This window comes from Haemorhous mexicanus, chromosome 21 (assembly GCF_027477595.1).
Source record: "Haemorhous mexicanus isolate bHaeMex1 chromosome 21, bHaeMex1.pri, whole genome shotgun sequence".
Lineage (NCBI taxonomy): Eukaryota > Metazoa > Chordata > Aves > Passeriformes > Fringillidae > Haemorhous > Haemorhous mexicanus.
Genome location: NC_082361.1, coordinates 10,121,904 through 10,143,713, shown reverse-complemented (window position 1 = coordinate 10,143,713; position 21,810 = coordinate 10,121,904). Strand labels below are relative to the sequence as shown.

The 21,810-nt window shown below is 54.9% G+C and overlaps 1 protein-coding gene across 4 annotated transcripts in view; it reads right to left on the bottom strand.

Moving 5' to 3' along the window:
• Positions 1-21,810, bottom strand: part of RGS3 (regulator of G protein signaling 3) — a 71,608-nt gene that overhangs the window by 34,605 nt on the left and 15,193 nt on the right. For 3 of the 4 annotated variants that reach the window (XM_059865029.1, XM_059865026.1, XM_059865027.1), the window contains 7 exons: positions 21,240-21,345; positions 20,580-20,913; positions 20,154-20,193; positions 16,894-17,081; positions 15,083-15,166; positions 8,668-8,797; positions 2,364-2,404 (listed from right to left, as the gene is read on the bottom strand). In XM_059865029.1, coding sequence (XP_059721012.1) covers positions 2,364-2,404; positions 8,668-8,797; positions 15,083-15,166; positions 16,894-17,081; positions 20,154-20,193; positions 20,580-20,913; positions 21,240-21,345 — 923 coding nt within the window. The remainder of the gene's footprint in view (positions 1-2,363; positions 2,405-8,667; positions 8,798-15,082; positions 15,167-16,893; positions 17,082-20,153; positions 20,194-20,579; positions 20,914-21,239; positions 21,346-21,810) is intronic. The other variant, XM_059865028.1, reaches the window with a different exon arrangement.

The following is a 21,810-nucleotide window of genomic DNA, read 5'->3' as shown; positions in this document are numbered from 1 at the left end:
GGAGGCTGAGCTTTTCAGCAGGGCAGAAGAAGGTGCCACAAGCAGAGTGTGGCACCCACTGGACACCAGACCTGTCAGGTGATGGGGAGAGCTGCACTGGAATGGGCCAGGGACTCTCCCCAGCCCCGTGTGTGCTGCAGATGCCACTTCCCAGTGCCCAGCCCCAGCCCCCATCTGAGAGCAGGCCCACTGCAAAAATCACCTTATCACACAAACCCAGCATCCCACCAGGCCAGAGAGGCACCCAAAGCCTCCCCACTGCCCCCCTGCAGTGTTTCTGTGAGAGCCAGCGTGCAGGGACACCTCTGAGGGGACTGTCCCCTCCCAGCCTCCCAGTGACACCCCCACAAGCCTGTAAGCAAAGATCTGCTCCCAAAATATGAATGCAATAAAAAAAGAAAAGAGAGACAACCTGAAGGAAATGCTCTTCATGGCTTCTCTGCAGGAATCAGATGCTGGAATGCTCCCAGGCTGGCTCCCAGAACACCCCATCCTTGAGCCCATCTCTCTACCTGGGGCCAAGGGCACAACCCCTGTGCTGCACATCTGGGAGGTTCCTGCTCTCCTGCTCCCTTCCCAGCCCCTGCAGCCCTGTCACCTCCTCCCTGTGGCTCCTGGGAGGTGACCTGCAGGTCACTGTTTCCTAGAAGAGAAGTCTGAGAGAAGTCTGCTGGGAGAGCCCCATCCTGCCCTGGCTCACTGCTGACTCACAGACACATTCCCCACTCTGTTCCCCTTTCAAACCCCAATTTCCCACTGCTGGAGAGCCCAGGGAACCTACAGCTGGCAGGTTACTGTCCCCTGCCTCTTGGAGCCAGCTGCTCCCTCTGGCTCAGGACAGAGCAGCAGCGTTGGGGCTGGGAGGGAAGGGTGGCACAGGGCACACCCTGCTTGGCAAGGTGCTGTCCCTAAACCAGGGCTTCCCAGCATCACCTCAAAGCCTGGGCTGGCCAGTGCAGTGATCACCCACCCCTGGGGTCCAGCACGTGGCAGAGCTGGTCACCACGGGCTGGGAAGCTCCACTCCCCCTGTGACTGCCCCAAAACACCCAGGAGGAGCAGCCAGGGTTTGCAGAGTCCCACAGCGTGGCCAGTCCAGAACTGCTGAAGACTGTGGGGGAACAGGAGGTGGGAAATCAAAAGTCTCACATTTTCTATCCAAGTGCTCCACTCCAGCCACAGCAGATGACAGGGATCTCCATCACCAGAGCTCTCACAGCCAATTAGGCCCCTCAGAAGAAAGCCTAGCCCTTCATTACAGTCTGACAAAGACACCTCTTCACCTCTCAAGATCTCATTAAACACAGCCAGCTCTGTTTTGGTCCTTTCTACTTAGGGGCACTAAGCTTCTAAACCAAATATCAGGCTCTGAGTGCATTTTTCCAAGTGCCTGAGAAAATGCTGGAGAGCCTCATCCAAGCACCCAGCACAGCCTGGCTGAGTCACAGCCCAGCTGTCACCAGCCCAGGGTGACATTGCCCTGGGACACACACTGAGCAAACCCAGGGGAGGCTCAGCTCCTGCCTAGCCACAGAGGAGACCAGGAAGGAGCAGGAGGGAAGGAACAAGAGGGGAGTGCAGGATTCTGCAGTGAGTCGTGCCCTGGCCCAGCTCCAGCCACTCAAGGTGAACAACTTCCACTGCTGAGCATTTGCACCCAGCTCTCACAATGGCTCATTATTCCACAGTGCTGCTGAGCAGTGTTTGCCTTTCTCCTCTGTGCCCTGGGGAGCTTTCCCAGACCCACCTTTCCACCTCAGAAAGTACAAGGCCTTGAAAGCAGGAAGACAGCAAAGTCACTGCAAGAGCAAAAAACCCCACGGCCTTCAATGGTTAGGGAGGTCCAGTGTGAACCAATTCTGCAGAGTCCTTGACTTGACAAAAGGGACTGTGCCAAAGTCTGGTTGACTCCAAATCTACTTAGAGCACACAGCAACACATGGGTTTAGAGCTGTGATTCTGCTTTCAGACTGGGCTTCCTTATTTTATTTGAGGGCTCCAAACCTGGATATTTGAAGACAAGAAAAGCAAGGTGCCTAAAAATAATGACAAAACATTTGGCAAAGAAATCTGCCCCCAGGGGTAAGAATCCTAAGAGAAAACAAAAGTGAGATGTCTCAAGGAAGATCTACAGGGAGAAGGGGAAAAGAAACCTGTCCTAGTGCTGCCCAAGCTCATTTTAGCAGCTTCTTATTCACATATTCTACAGGCATTATGTTTCTTTTCCAGGCTTCTGACAAATTCATTTAAAGAGAAGTTAAAATCAATTTTTTCAGTGCTCCTTGCCCCAGAAGAAAGGATCAGAGCTGTCAGTACCTGCCCAGCCCTCACTGGAAGGTTAAAGTGGAAATCAGCACCACTCACCTCTGCCAGGTAAAGGATGCAGAACTTGCGATCTTCTGAACCTGCAGAGAAGAAAAACCAGGATCAGAGCAAAGCTGCAGCTGCATTTCTGCAAGAGGAGCCACTGGCAGAGGAACTGGCTGAGAGACAGCACTGAATGAGTGTTTGTTGTTGTCCCCAGTACCAGGCTGTGACCTGGGTGATGTATGTGGCATCTGCCAGGGCTGGGCATGGCGGGAGCCTGCAGGGACTCACTGCCCTGGCAGGGATCCTCCTGGGGCTTTCTCCTTTGGAAAAGGGTTTGCTTCATTCAGAGGCCACTGCAGGCTCTGCTGCCCAACCTGCCTTGGCACACACAGCCTGTGGGAGCGTCCCAGGGGCTGCACAGGTCCTGCAGCACCCCCACAGCCATCCTGGGAATCAGGGATGGGTCTCTCCATCTTATCCCGGGGGGCACTTTGCTCCCAGGAGGACTCACAGAAAAACTCCTGTGCATGTCATTCCCAGCTTCTTGCCCCAAGTCCTGGCTGGCCCTGGGTGGTCTGCTGTCTGTCCCAGCCTCCCCCAGTGCCAGCAGCTGGGGCACTGCCTCTGCAAGGGGACAGAGCCAAATCCCAGAGCAATGGGAAGCAGCAGGAGGGGGCAGGGGGAAGAGCTCATCCTGCTCTTTTAGGCCGAGGACAAACTGCCCAGCATGGGGACATCAAGGAGAGCCAGCCAAGGAACTTCCACTTCCACAGCTTTGTGAAAGGAGATGGTGCTGGGGACAACACAATCACCAACTCTGCCATCCACCTCCTGCTAAATGATGGAGCAGCCCAGAACAGCTCCTCAGCTTGCAGCCAGACACCCCAGGAGATGTGTCAGACCCCAGCTGCTGCACCAGGCTGGTCCCTGCAGGGCCGGCCTTCCCTGAACCCAACCAAAAGGCGTTCCTGAAGATTTGCCCTGGCCCTGGTGTGCCCCTAGCCTCGAGGGAAGCCAGCCCCAGGCCTACACCAGGCTCACAGGAGGACATGGAACTGCCCCAGGACAGGGTCACCTCAGCTCTGGAGCAGGACATCCCATCTCCAGAGCAGGACATCTCTTCTCCAGGAGCTGGCTGGCCCCTTCACAGCAGCTCTGCCCTCAGCAGCACCATGGGGCTGCTGCTCCCCTGACCCTGCTAATGACATTATCTGTGCCAGGAGCAGCCTGGGCATGGCTGCAGATCCCACTCCAAGTGGTGTCAGCACAAGCTCTGCTTCATTTCAGCAGTCTGAGCTGCTGGATGGGAATAGGCTCTGCACAGGGCTGGAAACACCTTGTTCCCTGGAGGAAATCAATTCTCCTGCTGCAGGCAGCAGCCCGAATGTCCAGATAAGAGCTGTGACCCACTGAGGGACTCGGGTGCCTCTTGAGTCACTCCCTGGGCCACGTGAAACCCACGAAGAACTGGCCTGGAGCCCTTTGCTTGGTGTCTATTCCAGTTGCCCTTTGTGGGGTCACAGCTCTGCCTCTACTGCCAGATTCAGTTTTAATGCATTTTGCAGGATTTGGGCTGGAAAATCCCTACAGGGACACCAGGACACTGTGTGACAGTGGTTGCTGGAGCCCAGCACCACTGGGAGTGCTGCTGTGGCCCTCTCAGGTGAGGAGCCCCTGTGTGTTCCCAAAACCTTCCCTTTGCCCCCCCCAGGTGAGATGAGGGAAGCCTGGCCCCAGGGCTGCCCCTTTAAATCCTCATTCCAGGAGGGGAGGGGTGCTGGAGCCTGGCAGCAGGAGCAGGATGGGCCTGGCTGGGAGCCCATCCCTCACCTCTGCACGCAGAGAAACATCCACTGTTCCCATGGCAGTGTCTGAGTGCTCCCAGCCCCTCTCCCATCAATCCCAGCAGGACCATCAGGCAGCATTTTCCCTGTGGAGCCCATTGGAGCCCCTCACCCTGTGCTTTTCCCCTTGGAAAAGGCAGAGTTTGGAAGCAGGATCTGTGCCTGCTGCTGGCACACCACGAGTCCTGCTGCTTCTGCTTCTCCTGAGCTGGGCCCTGCTCTTCCCTGCCCCAGGACCTCTCCAGGCTGACTGGCAGAGCAGGTCACAGAGAACCAGCACATCCCAGCTGTGTTTCCTCAGGAGCTTTAACCAGGTTTTCCCTGATGATGTTGTTATAGATACATATTATAATATTGGCTTTTTACAAATATTAAAATGGATTTTATATGAGTAGTGTTGAAGTAACTTGGTTATAAAGCTATAGTTTTTATTTCTGTTGCTAATTAAGCTTAGACCTAGCAGTGAAATAGCTATACTTGTATTAAAATGCCTACTTAGATAAGATAACATCCAATGAACATATGAAGAAGACACCTACTACAGATATGCCAGCTATCAGCACTCTCCATGGAGTGTCACAGTGTGGACCAAGGCCCTAAAACTAGAAGTAATAAAAATAGACTAAAACCACAACCAAAAAATGCACATACTCTAAAAAAATAGATCCAAGGAGCAGATATGCTAAACAATTATTGGAACATGTGAACCAATTTGGGGAAAAGTTTACTATGCATAAGGCGCCATGAATATGCAACAGGCTGATGGAATGAAAAGGTATTTAAGGGGTATCCCCAAAGATAACAGGGTGGTCTTGTCTAAATGCCAAGTAATAACCTTTCCTCTATGCTCCTTGTCTCCTGTTGTCCTTTATGAAACTTTTTACATTTTCACAGGAGAGTGAACGTGTTTTTCACTATGTGAGGATCCCCATAAGGAAAGGTCCTGTTGGAGTGTGACAGCCCAGGGAATGACCCTGCTCCTCTTGGGCCTCTGTGGATTCCTTCTGCAATAACAAGTGATCCTGACAAGGTGCAAACCCACCAGAATTAAGTTGCCTTTCAAATTCCTTTCCACTGAGCTGTGAATCCTGGCACCAGCAACCTCCAGAGCCAGCAGTTGCTGTTCCCTGTCCCTCCAAGACTCACAGTTACACATAGCCCAGCAGCTCAGTGCCTACAGGACATAAAAAGCAGGGAGCCAGTCTGGGCTAAGGAATGGCTTAAATCCCATTTTCTACCAGCCTTTAGGGAGAATTTTAGTAATAAACTGGCTGCCCATCCCAGCAGCTGGGCTGGAGGCAGGGCTGATCCCTGGCAAGGCACAGGGGGAGGCTGGAGGGCGATGGCAGAGCCAGGCAGGGCTGACCTGGGTGCAGATTTCACCACAAACCAGGTTTGCCAGGATTCCTTCCATGTTTTCAAGTCTCTGGAGGATCAGGGTGGAGCAGCAGAGCCTGATGTGCCCAGAGCCCAGAAATACACGGGAAAGGCACAAGCTGGCCCTGGAGAGGTGGCAGATGCCTGGGATGATTCCCAGCTCTGCTCCCCACAGCTCTCGTGACAACAGCACAGCACATTCTCAGCCAAAGGCAGGGAAAAGCTAAAAAGAAATAAGCAGGAGGAAAAAAAATCACTTGAAGGTATTTCCTTCTCTTCCTGATGTGCTGAGCTGGGGGCTGGCTTGCCTTCCAGAGTGATGTGAGCTGACCCTGTGCCAGGCTGGGCACGAAGCTCAGTGGGAGCTCTGCAGGGACACGTCCCCTCTCCAGCTAAGCCCTGTCCTGCACACCCCCACTGCCTCACCCAGCACAGCAGCAGCTCCCAGCACCTCTCTGCCGCTGCCACTTCCCTGTGCAGCCCATGGAATGCACCTGCTGCTCTCAGGATTTGGGGGTGCATGCCTGGTGTTGGGTCAGAAAGATGGGAAAAGAGGGAAGCTGCTCCTGCTCCTTGCACAGCCCAAGGGCTGTGGCAATGCCCTGGTGAGGGCAGGCACCCTGAGCCCAACTCCTCACCTCTGCTCAGCAAGGCTGGGACTGCATCCAGCAGCCAGGACAAGGTGCTGCCAGGCCCTGGATATGTGGGAAGGGAGGGAGCTGCTGAGCACATCCAAACCCAGCTGCCAGGAGGGGACAAGCTCATCCCACTGGGAGAGTGTGGCAGGGTACAAGCCCTGGGTGCTCCCCAGCATCCCAAGGAAGCACAGAAGGCCCAAAAATCCCACTGTTGCCCCTTGAGCATCTTGGGGCTGCACAACACAGCAGCTTGGGATGTCAAGAAGCCCTTGATTGCAGGATCCCAGCTGGGGATGGGCTCCAAGAGCGGGGATAAAGGAATGCCCCTCTCTGTCCCAAAGCTGAGCACACCCACCAGGGGGGAACCAGGATCCCAGCGTGTGGAAATTCCCACAGTGCCTGCTGAGGAAGCCAGCCCTGTGTCACTGGGAGCCAGCTCATCAGCCTGTGCTGGGCTTGTAAAGCAGGAAGAGAGAGCATTGTGAGGCAGATCAGACTGATTTGCTTTCGCACAGAGCAGCGAGCGGCAGGAACAGGAAACAGCACAATGGCCCTGAGCGCACCGGAGATGTCTCAATTGTTGGAGGCAGCCACACGCCTGTTCCTATTCATGTGCCTTTCAGTCATTCAGGAGAGCAGCAGCAAATCCCTGCCAAAAGGGACAGACAGCTCCGTGCTCTCTCCAGCCGCCTTTGAAGCTGCCCTGCCCGAAGCAGGAAGGTTTGAGCTGCCTGAACAGCAGCTGGGCTGGATTCCCAGTGCACGGGGAGTGGCTCAGTGCTGCAGGGACCCCATCTCCTTTGGAGAGCCCCGGGAAGCTATTCCAGACATGATCCAGCCAAGTTATTATGGCAACAAGGAAATAAGTGGCAGAAAACTGCTCACAAATCCACCGTGCCCGAGGTGAGGAGGCACAATCCTGTGCTGCTGCAAGCAGAGCTCGGTGTGCAGCACCAGGGAAGCTGATTTCTCCAAGCAGGTGAAAAGAGCAGAGCTATTCCCCAGCCTTTGGGAGCAGCCAGGGGCAGCACACACACAGAGTCCAGGAGCTGACCAAAAGCACTTTAAGAAGGAACAATTTCTTTTGTCCCTTTCTTAGAAATAAGCAGTGCTGAGAACACACTCGACAAAGCCCAAGGAAGCTTCAATGGCTCGTGGCTGTGGTGCCCCATGTCCCTCTCCTGTACTTCTGCTCCCAAATAGGTCAGGGAATTCATCTGGAAACAGAAATGTTGCTGGAAATGGGAAATAACAATTGACAGGCAGCCTGTGGTGTCCAGCACTGAGCTCAGAACAATGTGATGCATGTGGAGAGACACAGTCCATCCACAGAGCTTGTGGCTCAGCTGGGAAAAGTCATGGGAAGCAGCAAAATTCACCCAGAAAAGGATCCCTTTGGAGAAGCAGCCCAGATCTGGATTCATTCCTTTTGGTCAGGGCCACAGGACTGCATAAAGACATTGGCTCATCTCTTCCAGAGTAATTTGGGTTGGAAGGGGCCTCTCTGGTGGGCTCTGGAGTCCAATCCCTGACCAAACACCCAGACCAGGGCACTCAGGAGTCCTGAATGCCTCCAGGCATGGAGATCCCACAACCTCTCTGGGCAACTCAATATCTGACCAACCTCATGACAGGAAAGTTTCTCCTTCTATCTCATCCTGATTTCCCCTGTGGGGTCCAAGGGCAGCTGCCTGGGCTGGAGGAGGAGCTGTGGCACAGTCAGGTGACTGTACATAGAACAAGCCCATACCCAAAAAGTAACTGCACCACACAAGGAACAAGGTGAAACTGGGCCCAGGGCCAAGAAGTGGCTCCACCATAGCAAATAGGATGTGGTAGAGCAATTCCCTTATTCCTCTTTAGACCACGAGGAGCTAAAGGGAGTCTTTTGTACAGCCTGAAATTACCCATTTCCAGTCACCCCTGCCCTAGAAGCCCTCTCTGAGCCCTCAGCTGGACACAAAAGGTGCCAGCCAAGGTGCAGGGTGAGGGCAAGGTCCCCAGCCCTGCTCTGAGGGTTTGCTCTTTCCTCCCCAGAGAGGTGAACAGGGGGATGGATGTGAGCAACAGAGAAACTGTGGGCAGCTGAAGAGAGAAGTAGCAAAGTAAAGCAGCAAAGTAAAGGTCATCAGAGCTTGGCCAGCCACACTTGGAGCCAATCTCTGAATTCCCTCGAGGCATCACGGGGGAAACCTCAAGGCTTCAGTTCCCTTTCCCAGCCTTGGCCAGTCCCTGCTGTGACAGTATGACACCACTTGGGGAATGCCAGCCCAGATCCTGAGCCATGCACCCAGAAAGGCTGGAAAGGGCCTGGGTGCTCCTGAGGTGGCCCAGGAGATGGAGCTCCCAGGTAAATGCAGGGACAGCAGAGGTGATGCTGGCACCCCAGGAAGGATGACTGGAAGCACCAGGACAGCAGGGTGCTGCTGGCCAGAAACCTTTGCAGCCAGCAGCCAGAAAACCCCCAAAATGCCTCCAATTGCTGCTGCAGACACTCACCCTCCTGGAGCTTGACACTGTGCAGGTACAGAGGATTCCTCAGCACGTTGCAGCGCCCGGGCTCGTCCTCCTTGGTGAAGAGCAGCAGGTCGGAGTAGACAAAGAGAGTCACCTGGAAGCACAGGAGAGGCTATAGGGAGCTCATCTCATGGCACTGAGACAGTGTCCTGGAAATGTCCCCTGCCCTGGGAAGAGGCACCAGGGGAGCCCAGAGAGCCCTTCCCAAGGGGCTGCTGGCTGCTGCACCCAGCGAGCTTTGGATGAGGCTCCCTTCATTTGGCAGCCTGAGGCTTGTGAGTCCTGTGACAGGAGGGATAAACCTGCCTGGCAGTTCCACACCACACAAACACACCCTCTCTGCTCCCTCCTGTCACTTCCCACATACACCAGTTACAAATGACAGCAGGACGAGGGAAGAAGTTGCCGACTAATCCCAGCACGCTGCAGAAGTTGCAGCCTGAAAGCAAATCTGATCACTCTGATCACCCTCATGGAGGAGCTCCTGGCTGTTCTCAGTGAGAAAGTAAAGTTTGGTTTTTACAAGAGCAGGACCACAGAGAGCAGCTGGAGGGGACAAACCTGACACCTCAAACCACGGTGGGGGTGGACAGGAAACACCGCCCAAGTGTCTCCCAGAGCTGTGCTCCAGCAGTGCCTCGGGTGTCCCAGGGGCTGGGGGCTCCTCCAGGCCAGTGGGAAAAGTCTTGCCTGAGGTCCCCAGTCCAATCAGTTCAGATTCATGGAACCTTGGAAATAAGAATGGGTTTCTCCACCGCACTGGAGATCCTGGACCCAGAAGTCCCCCAGGGATGAGAAGCTTGGTGCCACAGCTCAAGTGTGAGCCTGTCCTGGCCTCCAGGGGCTGGGGCACACAGAAAGCCTCAAAGATCACAGAACCAAGGAATCACAGAATATCCTGAGCTGGGAGGGACCAACAGGGACCCCAGCCCAGCCCCTGTCCCTGCCCAGACCCCCCACCAACCCTCCCCTGGGCATCCCTGGCAGCGCTGTCCAAAGGCTCCTGGAGCTCTGGCAGCCTCGGGGCCGTGCCCATTCCCTGGGGAGCCTGGGCAGTGCCAGCACCCTCTGGGGGAAGAACCTTGCCCTGAGCTCCAGCCTGAGCTGCCCTGGCCCAGCCCCAGCCATGCCCTGGAGGCTGTCCATGGTCAACAGAGGTGCCAGGGAGCAGCTGCAAGGTGGCAATGGCACAGTGGCACAGTGGGTGCCAGACCTGCTAAGGGTGAGGGCCTTGGGGTGCCCCCCAAAACCCCCCACAACAAAGGGAAAGCTTTGTAACTCTGAGCCACAGCAAGGAAGGGTTTGTGGTCTTTCAGCAATGCTTTTGCGAAAGAAGACAACACCCAGAGTCCCAGAGGGGTGGGAGGGACTACGGAGAGGTGACTCTGCTCCCACAGGGACCAAGTCCCAGCTGACAGCAAAGTTTGTGTCTGTGGCTGATGGACACTCCTGAGGAGGACAAGCTGAGTAACAGTTGTCACATGCTGGGGAGTCTCACATCAGGGAAGAGCTTCTGGCTCCAAATCCAAATCCAAGCCCTTGCCACAAGATTTCTCCTTGCAGTGCAAGTTCATTTTTGTGGGATTCTCAGTAAGTACAAAGCTGCTGGTGGAGCTTTAATTGACAATGAAACCAGGGAGGGGATGTTCTTCTCAGTGTTATTTGGAAAATCCCTTCCACTGCTCTCAACACTCTGCTGGCCTTGTGCCCACATCCACCCTCTTCATTCCTTCTGATCTTGTTGGTAACACAAGAAACTGCACTATAACCCTCATCCTATGTCCACCTTGTGCCAAAGGTGGCCAAAGGTGTGCCATTTTCTGGAACATGTCTGGTGCCATCTCAGGTCCCTCAACCCCAAAGAAGAGATGTTGAAGGGATTTTGGGAATAGCAACCCAAAGTGAAGGAGATAAAAGCATGATCAGGTAACAGTCACACAGAAATGGAGAAAAGAAACTGAAAATCTACTACCTGGGGAAGTTTAAAGGGTAGAAAAAAGAGTGGGAGCAGCAGGAAAATCACTTCAAAACCAAGCAAGTTTCAATAGGGAATCTTGGAAATGGAATTACATGGCTAAGAATTTACAGGTATTGAACTTTTACAGGAAGATGGGATGGATTGTATTCCGGATGTAGAAGGTAAAAGCACAACCAGTGCAGGTTCTGTAGGAGCATCTCTGTTAGATGCTGCTTCCAGGAAGACAATTGATCTGAGAGCAGTTGATAGAGGTGCCTCTGCTCCTCCAGGCTGTTGGGAGGAAAAACAAAAGTGCCCCTTCCACCTACAGGGGCAGGGGCAGGAGCAGGAGCAGAAACAAGAGGCAGAATCAGAGGCAAAGGCAGGGGCAGAGGCAAGAGCAGAGGCAGGGGCAGGAGCAAAGGCAAAGGCAGGGGCAGAGGCAGGGGCAGGGGCAGGGGCAGAGGCAGCCCAGCACTGTGTGGCCTGGGGCTCTGGCAGACCCAGAGGTTGGAGCTGGACACCTGAGAGCTGAGGAGGGGACTCAGGGATGACCCCAGGGCAGCAGGGGTAAGGGGAGGCTGGAGGAGTAACGTGGAGCTCTGCCCTGGGCTGCCATCCCACACTGACGAGCTGTGACCTGTCTGTAACAGCCCTTGGCAAACAGATCTGCCCTGAGAAACCATAGGGCTCTTAAAAGTCAAGAGCAAACAAACAACAAACACAACGTCTGGGCTCACCCAGGCAAGTCACAGAATTCACCAGAGTTGCTCCCTGGAGGGTCAAAGTAGCTTTAGGTATTTAGCAGAAGTAATTTCCTAGCCCACAGTCAGAAATCCAGGAGCTGCCAGGACAGAAGGACTCTCTGAACACAGGGATGAGCACCCTGGGTTGTTGCTGCAGTGATTGAGGCCTCGTGGCCATTGTCACATGGACCTTTTAGGGGGTCTGAACAGATTTTAGGGGGGAAAGGTTGTTCATAGAGGCTGACCCTGATGTCTCCACGCTGGTCATCTGGGTGTGCTCTGCACCACAAACAGCAAAGCCTCTTCTGCTGAGGGACCTGAGCAGCTACAGGACAGCTGGCAAAGCACTGGCACAGGAGATAGGGACACATTTAAAGAGGGAAATCAGGAGAAACTGAAAGCCAAGAAGGAAGGCAGGAGCAATGGGCTAGTGTGCTGCCCAAGGGGGGATAACCCTGGGTCTGCCACTGAGCCCTGCCCTGGGCAGGAGGGAGCCAATATCACACCTTGGGAAGAAAAATGTGGCAACAAAATCACTGTGAAAAGGTGCCCAGAAATGCAGCCTTCAAGAGAGAAAGAGGAGAAAGCCTCCTGCTCTACAGAGAGGAGCATAAACCCAGCCAAGCCCATCCATGAGGCTGCAGGACTCAGAAGGACTCAGAAGGCCCATCCTGACCTGCAGACCCTGCCAGAGGGGGAGAAAGGAGGGATGAGGAGGGCAGGAGTGTGGCCCACACTGAGCAGACACCTCAGGGCTTTGGGAGGCCTCCAGGTCCATTGGAGCTGGATGGACAAGGCCAGAGGCCACCTTGGACACCCCATGTGCCATCGCTCCCTGGCTCCTCTGGCACTCCATGGGCTGGAGGGATTTCAGGAGGCCATAAAATGGGAATTGCAGCAAAGTCTAGACAGGATGTGATTAAGGCCTGAATAAGGATTGCCCCAGAGGTAAGGTCAGGGAAAGGACAGACCCTGGCAAGCCTCCAGAGAAATAGGTTCGCTCCTTCAGGAGATGGGAGAAAGTTTGCTCAGGAACGAGGATGCAGTGTCTGATGTGGAAACCACATCAGGGAAAAGATTCTGGGGGTTTGGGAAAAAGAAAGGAGCAGGAGCTGCAGCTCCAGCCCCTGCACCCAGGCCCTCCTCTCTTGAGCCTGTCAGGCAAAGCAGATTAAAAAGCAGATTAAAAGCACACAGAGAACAGTCCTGCAAAGCACAGGAGCCCAGCTGGAGAGACACTGTGTGGGAAGAGCAGTGGGAAAACAGAAAACCTCATGGAGCAAGGAAGAAAGGACTGGTTGGACACAAGACTCTCTGTCCAGGCATCAGAGCAGGCAGAGAGGGAAACAACTCAAGCCCAGCAAAGAGAGGAGTCAGAGCCCTCCTGCACCAGGAGAAGCTCTGTGGTGCCCAGGCTGTTTTAGCTCTTGCTGGCTGCAGAGGTTCAGGTTCTCTCCCCTCACAGCACAGCAGGACCAAAGCAGAGCCTGGCACTCCAGAGACCTGCCCGGGCTCCTTGAAGCTCCACAAAGCCTTCCATGGCTGTGCCACACTCAGACAGGAGAGAGCCCTTCCCAAGGGCCACAGGTGACATCCCAGCACTGCTGTCTCCACTGTCCCTGCCAGCATGGGCTCAGCACCACGGGCTCTTTCCCTTCAGCACTTCTCATTTCTCACCCCACTGGCTCAGCCCCTCCTGCCCTGCCCCTGTGCCAGCTCACCCAGACAGCACAGCCCCAGGGCACCAGCATTCCCAAACACTGCCTCACACTCCTGGCCTGCATCCTGCCCTTTCCTGGCACCAGCTCCAGCTGGGAAATCCTCTCCCAGCTCCAGGCTCATCCCAAGAGCATCATAAGCAGAGTCCTTTCCCTGAGACATTTTCCTCCTGCCCCTGCCCACAGTGTGGTCTCTGCCCCTCCAAACACACTTGTCCTGGGGTTCTTCATCACCCCCACGTGCACAAATACCCCACCCAGGCTGCAAAGAGCATTAGTTATCCATAAATATTCCACATTTGGCTACCATTCCAAATATCTGAGTCTGACCTGAAGGCAGGTACCTCCAACCCAGCCAGGAGGAGCTCCCTGTCTTCAGCTGCACCCCCAAGCCATCCAGCACAGCTGTGCCACACAACCAGCAGTTTACCTGGGTTTCATTCCTGCAGGTGCCCAGAAGAGTCTGAGCAGCACAGGACAGCAGGGCAGATAGGGAAAGGGCTTTAGTTAAAAGTTAGTGACACATTTTCTAATCAATCATGGAATTTTTCATGGACTTTGATGTATTTTCATGTACTTTTTGGCAGAAAAAAGGGAAAAGTTGTTCAAGTCAAAGCAAGGGATGACTTACACAATGAAAACCAGAAAGAGAGAGGAGTCACTTAGCACAGCCCTCTACTGGTTTGTACTGGCCAGTGATGGGAAGTGGCTCTGGCCTTCTGCTGTTGGCCACCCAGAAACTAAAACCAGTGAAGCAGAACTTCCACTACAGATCTGTGGAGATGACACATTGTTCACTCCCACTGAATTCAACCCCAAATTACTCTGTGAGATCCTCTGAAATTACCCCAGAAGAAAAGGCTCTGGTTAGCAGTTCACGAGTGGGCTCTGCCTCTCTCCCAAATTCCAAGGCTTTGCAGACTCTGCAGTTGGATGCAACTGAAGCCAGCAGCAAGTGTGACCAACACATCCAAACTCTGCCAGTTTGGATGGTAAAAGCTGTCTCATCCCCAGGGTGCCAAAGTCCTGTTGTGCCCCCAGAGTTCCAACAGCTCTCCAACAACATGGCAGAAAAGTTGAAGTAAGAAGAGCGAGAGGAATTTGGACAGGTCATGTGAGCTGTTTCAGGAACTGAAATTCTGAGAACATCTGCAGCAAGTTCTCTGTCTGCTTCTAGTTCTAGTGGATTCTCCTTCCTAGAGATGCTGCAAAGCCATGTGGACACAACCCTGAGTGACTTCAGGGGATCCCTGAACAAGGGGATGGGACTGGATGACCTCCAGTGGTGCCTTTCAGCCTGAACCACTCTCTGCTTCTCTAACCTGGCACAAAATATCCTTAAACCCCCTCCTCCTGAGTCTGCTGGGCTGTCACTGATGTGCATTTGCCACCCACAGTTTCCTCTCTGTGAGCCCAAAGACAACAGGAACAACAGTTGATGTCTAGCACAGAAGAGTTTGGATATTTAGTTTATCCCACAATCAACTGTCCAGAAGTCTTTCCAAGTATCATATCAATATAATCAGAAACATTTCCCTTCTCCATGTAATGAGGAGTCCCTTCCAATCCCTTCTCAAAGTCCCCTCCAGTGCCCAAAGGGGCTCCAGGAGAGCTGGAGACAAGGACAGGGGTGTGGAATGGCAGGACAAGGGGGAATGGCTTCCCACTGCCAGAGGGCGGGGATGGATGGGATATTGGGAATTAGGAATTGTTCCCTGGCAGGGTGGGCAGGCCCTGGCACAGGGTGCCCAGAGCAGCTGTGGCTGCCCCTGGATCCCTGGCAGTGCCCAAGGCCAGGCTGGACGGGGCTGGAGCAGCCTGGGACAGTGGGAGGTGTTCCTGCTATGGCAGGGGTGGCACTGGATGAGCTTAAGGTCCCTTCCAACCCAAAGCATGGTGATTCTGTGATTCAATCCTCCATGTAAGACAGCAGAAGAGCAGGTTTGCAGAGCTCAGACAAAGTGGAAGAGTTTTACCTGTGTAGTCCTGTTCCTGCTCTCGAGAAGGAGCAGCTCCTCCGACAGCAGCAGAGTCCGGGCCGGGTTGCAAAGATCCAGGGGCTACATTTGGATGGGAAAAAAAAACAAGAAAAAGGAAACAAAAGAAACAGTCAAACCTTCCAGTGGCAGTGTGGTTAGTGAGATACACTTTCCACCCACCAAACCCACTTTGTCTCACTTTGAGCTGTAACTCACGTGGGGTGAAGCCACCCTGCGCTGTGCTCAGAAGGACACAAAGTCTGCAGTCCAGTGAGAGGAGAAAACAGAGCCTTGCACCCACACCTCCACCAGCCCCAGCTGTGAGAGGAGCAGACGCCCTTGCCTCTGACAGGGGCTGCTCTGCAGGGGGGGGTTATGGGTGTTTGTCAGCAGGAAGCACAACCACAGTGCTGGCACATCAGGTTCCCACGTCCCTCAGGCACCAATATTGTACCTGATGGTGTGCATCACTCTTAAAGCAACTTTTAGGAATTCCTGTCCCTTCCTGTGCCACACCCAGCTCCCCAGTCAGTGCTGGAGAATGGTACAGGTTCACCAGTCCTGAGTGCACAACAAACCCTGCAGCAGCAGCCTGGAGCACCCTGGGGGGCAGCACAGTGGGAACGGGAGGGATCTGCACAGGGCCCTGCAGGGGTGACAGGGCAGAGAGAAAAAGCAGCTCCTGAAGGGACAGATTCCCAGGCACAATCCAGGATGAGCTTTGGGACTAAGGAGGCAGAAAGTGCCCGTTGTGTTCCTGCCAAAACCAGCTGAGGGCTCACCCAGGGGTCATCAGGGGGAAGGAGGTGATCAAACACCTGCCCCCAGCTCCAGCCCAGCCTCAGGCAGCCCACTGCTCAGGCTGAAGGGACAGGGAGTGGGGACCATGGCTTCAGGCTGAGCTGAGCTGGCAATGCCACTGCCACTGGCACAGGAGGACAAAGGGCTCCCCACAGGCTCAGAAAGGCAGGGATTCATCAGCAGCGTATAAATACATGGAGCAGATGAGATTTTTGGGATTCTGGCCACATGAAGGACAAAATGAAGAACACAGAGGGAGTTAGAGCTACCACCACCAAATTCAGGGCTGCTGTCAAAACAGAAACAGCTCACGGACCTGCAGAGGCAGAACATTCCCTGTGGAGCCATTTCTGCTCTGAATCCTTGTCCTCTGCTCTGGAGCCAGGCTGGGAGAGCTGGGGTTCCTCACCTGGAGAGGAGGAGGCTCCAGGGAGAGCTCAGAGCCCCTGCCAGGGCCTGAAGGGGCTCCAGGAGAGCTGGAGAGGGACTGGGGACAAGGGATGGAGGGACAGGACACAGGGAATGGCTCCCACTGCCAGAGGGCAGAGATGGACGGGAGATTGGGGAGAAATCCTTCCCTGTGAGGATGTGGTGAGGCCCTGGCCCTGACTGCCCAAATTTTAGTGTGACCACCAACTAAACTAAAACCCCTTTGCACACACTGACATTGCAAAGCACCCTCAAGAAGAACCACACTGATCTGCAATTCCAACGTTAGCTCTGAAGTCCAAAAGCTGGGACGCCTCCTCCTGACCCAAGCAAGTACCAAGGGCCAGATTTGAAAGCTGTAAAGGAGGGAAAAAAATCCAATAGAGAATTGCTTGGGCAGGACACGATTCCCTTTGAGACAGCCCCCAGCACTGTGCCAAGTCCAGCCAGCTCCAGAGGAGAGCTGAGCATGGCAGGGATCCTGCTGGGAGGGAGATCCTTGCATGGATGCCCAGCTGGGCACTCCCTGGAGCTGAGATTGGGCACTGAGCACATCCAGCCCCTGTGGCTGCACTGACCTGCACAAAGATGGGGAACACCAGCACTTTGGGGGCCAGGGTCACGTAGGTGCCGTAGGAATGGGGGATGTGAGGCCTCACTATAGTGCAGTTCTGGTAGTTCCCATAGCTCTTCATGCTCTGCACAGTCTTCATCAGCCTGGATTTCCTCCCAGAGCCCGTGTGGGATTTCCCTTTAGAGCCATTCCCTGGATGGACACAGGAGGCAGAAGGAAACACAGGATGAGGAGGGAGCTCCAGCTCTGTCACTCCCGCTCAGTCCTGCTCTCCCAGGCTGGAGCAGGGCATGGGAATCCTGGGGAACTGCTGGAGCCAAGAGCTGCAGGGACAGGCATCACTCAGCTACCCGGGAGTCCCAGGGATTCAAGGAATAACATCAATGATTCCATTGTTGCTAATGGCAAACAAGGTGCCCTGGGTGGTTTTGTTCCATAGCTGCTTATTTGGTGGCTTGAGGACTTCAGTGAGTGCCACCAGCAGCAAAGACATGGCTGGGAAGGTACAAACAGGACTCCAGGGAGGCCACAGCAAGCTCTGCTTCAGGCGAGCACATCCCACCAGTGCTCTGCCCTCTGATCTGCCCTCAGGAGTCTCCCCCTGCAGTGCTCTGTCCCACCCTGGGGTCCCAGCACAGGAAGGACCTGGAGCTGCTGGAGCCAGTCCAAAGGAGACCCCTGAGACGCCTCAGAGCTGGAGCCCTCTGCTCTGGAGCCAGGCTGGGAGAGCTGGGGGTGCTCACCTGGAAAGGAGAAGGCTCCAGGGAGAGCTCAGAGCCCCTGCCAGGGCCTACAGGGGCTGCTGGAGAGGAACTTCAACATTTTTATCCACACAAGTCCTGCCTGCTCTGGATTCTGGGCATGGAATTAGCAAAGTGCAGGAATGCCATGACATGGGGCACTGGGCTAATGACAGTTCTCAGAAGATACTGGGAGTGGAGGTATCAGAGAAGCAGGCAGAAGTTACAAGCACTCATGGCTGGGATCAATCCCTGCTGCTGCCAGCAGTGGTTACTCAGACATTGGGTGTATTTATAAAGGATGACCTCACTGTTCATGAGGCTGGCATCACATCATCCTCTGTTTTTCAGCATTACATTCTGGGCTGGAAAAGGCCCAAGCAGCCTGACTGGTTTTCAGCCTGTCCCTCTTCCCTGAGGAGAGTCATCCTCACTGAAAGGAGGGATTACAGGAGCCTTTCTCCTGCACCCTCCCACCCCAGCTGCTCAAGCAGAGCCCAGACCACATCCTGCTGGACCCCAGCAACCTAAAAGTGCCCTAAAACTCACAGGCAACAGATCCAACAGGAGCTGCATGGCTCTCTAACCAAAAATTCCCAACTTCAGAAGAAGCCCCACTGAAAAATTAACATATTTCCTTCCTCCCTCCTATTGTAGCTGATGAAGTAAGCCAGCTTGAACTTATCCAGGTGAGGAGCTGGAGCATTCTCCTTCTCCCCCACAGAGATGTCTCAGGAGCAGGAATGAGCACCCCTCCTGCAGCTCCCTGGGGACCCCCAGCATCTCTCCCTCCTCCCTGCAGCCACCCTGGAGCTCCTGCTCCCACCACAGAGCCTTTTACCCTGGCACTGTAAGGGATGCCCAGAACCTTCCCAGGCAGAAATGAGCCAAAACACTCCAGACCATGGCCCAGGGCAGATAAGGTCTCGTCCAAAGCAAACACACAAACCTGCCCAGCATTACATATTCCATTAAGCATTAGGAAATAGCACATTTACTCCCAGATAAAGGCAGCAGAGGCAGCCAGCCTGGGCTGGGAAGCCAGCTTGGCTGTTTACTGCTGGCTGGAGCAGCTGCCTTTGCTGGGGGCACCCTCATGACCTAAGAGCTTGTTTCCATCTCTAAGTGCATTGATTCTGACATTTTCCCTTTTCCCTGGTTGCACTGGCAGATAACATCAAAGCTCAAGAGACAGCTCAGCACAGGCCAGATAAGATCTGTCTGGGCCGTTCAGGATTTGCTTTTGCTCTTATCCCTAAATCACCTCGTTCTATCAGAGGAAATAATCACCTGCACAGGTCCTGGCACAGAAACACACCCGAATGTCAGCTCCTGCCACTGGGTGGGCAGCTCTGTGCTGCCACACTTCATCCCTGCTCAGGTTAACTGATACCTTCCTCCCTCTGAACTTAACATTAAATAATTAAAAACAAATCCATAAAACCCCAAAATTTGCTATGGGAAGAAGCCCAAGCCATTCAAATCCCACCCCACTGTAAGAACAAGTCCCCATGGTCCAGGCTCATCTTTTCACAGGACCCACAAACAGCAGGAAAGAGCTGCAATTATCCACAGAACAAAACATCCCCTGCAGCTGAGAGTGGAAAATTCTTCTGGCTGCAGAGCTCCAGGGCTGGGAGCTCCCAGGCAGGGGGGCCTGGCCCTCACTGCTCCCTCCTGCTTCCCAGCACTCCCCCCATGGCTTTGCCAGCCCCACTCTTGGCTTTCTCTGGACACAGCCCCACCTCAGAGACAGCACCAAGTTTTCCAGCTGTGCCCTCACCAGACAGGGAACGCTGAGGAGTTCACACCCCTCCAGGAGCTCAGCTCTCCTAGGGATCCACAGCTCATCCTGAGGGCATCCAGACAGGTCAGGGCAAGCACAGCCTCCCAAAGTTCCCAAATCCATGAGCAGACAACAGGGATTTCCACAGGACCTGGATTCCTGCAGTGCCCAGCCCTGCCACCCACCTCAGCCCACTCTTCCCACAAGTCCAACCATCTCCAGAGAGCTCCAGGCATCCCACACACCCCTGTCACAGCTGAGGTTCATGGTATGAGTTTATGTTTCAAAGGTGTTTTGAGGAGAGCTGGCCCAGAGACTTTGCAGCAGCCCAGGGCTTGAATACTCCCCAAATGTGGCACAGCTGCTGGCACTGATGTGAGGCACAGCCACCCTCACTCCTGTGGCACTGAAGGAATCTCAGAGCAGGGCTCAGCTCTCCCAGCAAGGCCTCATGGATGAGGAGAACACGTGGGAAGCAGGATGCTCAGAGCTCTCACCCTGCCCTGGGAAGTCCCACCAGCAGAGCCCTCTGAGAGCTCCCAGAGCCCTCACATGAGGCTCACCCCGTGCCCAGCTCCCCTCTGCTTCTGGCTTCAAGAATGATCCCAAAACCCCTGGGCTGCTGCTCCTGCCTCAAACCCGAGCTCTGCAGGGCTGGCACAGGGAGCTAATGGTGCCAGGAGGCCCAGCCTGGAGCTGGGTGCTCTGAGCAGCTCTCCCAGCACAGGCACAACTCACCCACAGCGCTGCTGTCCTCCTGGTACACGGGCCTCAGCAGCTGTAGGGGACAGAGGGGACACGGTCACCTGCAGCAGGCCCCAGGTACAGCGACAACAACCAGCTACAGAAGCTAACATGCCAAACCCAGCCAAGCCAAAGCACTTCAGAGAGGGCAAAAAACCATTTTTGCAGCAGAAAAGGAGAGTAATGAGTGGCAGTGTGATCTTGTGCAGTGGGAACACTCCCCACATCCTCCCCATATCCCCGGGGTGAGGCCTGAGGGGAGGCAGCAGGGAAATGTTTTAGGAAAACAGTGAAAGCTCCACCGAGGGACAGAGGTGCGGCTTGTAAAACTGGCAAACATTTAGAGATGTCGCTGGATGAGGCTGAAGCTGGGGCCAGGAGAGGCTGCAGCCCAGAGCCACGCGCGGCCCCGAGCCCTACCTGGCTGCCGGGGTTCAGGGGGGCCAGGATGATGTAGTTCTGGTCGGCAGCAGAGGGCACCCGGGACAGGGCTGGCAGGGTGTTCTGGCCTCGCTTGCCCAGCTCCGTGTACCTGTCCCAGGTGTGCAGCCCCAGCCCCTCGGAGCCATCGTAGAGGATGTGGCAGCTGCGGCGCTGCTCCGCCTGCGCGGGGCCGTTCTTCTCCCGCTTGTGGGGAGGCGACTGCAGGTCGTAGGCGGATTTGCAGGAGGACCTGCGGGTCATGGCCTCGTGGGCCGGCTTCACCTGAGGCACCAGCCTCCACACCAGGAGGATGATCTCTGTGGGACAGTTCCTGGCAGAGATGCGGTGGGGAAATCAGGGCTGCAGCCCAGTGTCCTGCAGCGAGCCCTGCAGCCCTTCCTCCTCCAAAGCCTCTGCTCCTCTCCTGTGCTCTCCAGCCCCTCCATCCTTCCTTCCCCTCCGGGGAATCCTCTTCTGAATCCTTCCTTCTCCAGGGAATCCTCTCCTGCATCCTTCCTTCCCCTCCAGGAAATCCTCTCCCAGCATCCTGCATCCCTCAGAGCTTTCCCCTTCCTACAGGCACTCAGTGCTCTCCCTGCCCTGCCCTGGGCCCCCTCAAATCACCTCTCCCTGCCCTGATTTTTGGGGAGCACTCACCGAATTTCATGGGCCAGCTCCACACATTTCCAGTGCTCCACAGGCTGCTCGTTCAGCTGCAGCACCGTGTCGAGTTGCTGCAGCCCTGCCTTCTCTGCTGGGCCACCTGAGAGGGACAAATTCCAGTCACCTGCCAGGCAGGAGGCCGAGTGGGGGGAGGGAGGAGAAGCCCTGGAGCTTGGACCCCCCCAGAGAGCTCCACAGCTTGCAGCCCTCACTGCCCCAAACCCCATCTGACACCCACACCCAAAAATTAAGTGGGGTCAGCCAACCTGGAGCTTCACCTTGCAGCACATCCACACACACCAGGACAGAGCCATCAGTGCTCCCTCAGAGCTACTGCATGAAATTCCCGTGTTTCCTGGGGTGCAGTGGGGAGCCACAGAGCACACTGGAGGCACCAGTCCATCCCACAGGTCCACAGCAAGAGGTTCTGCTCAGGAAACTGAGGATTCCCACAATCCTGCTCCCCTCTGACCTGTTTCCCCCCAGATGATTTCTGAAGGTCACCCAACCAGACAGACAGTTCTCAGGTTGAAGAGGGAAGGGAACAAAATCTCTGCAAATTACT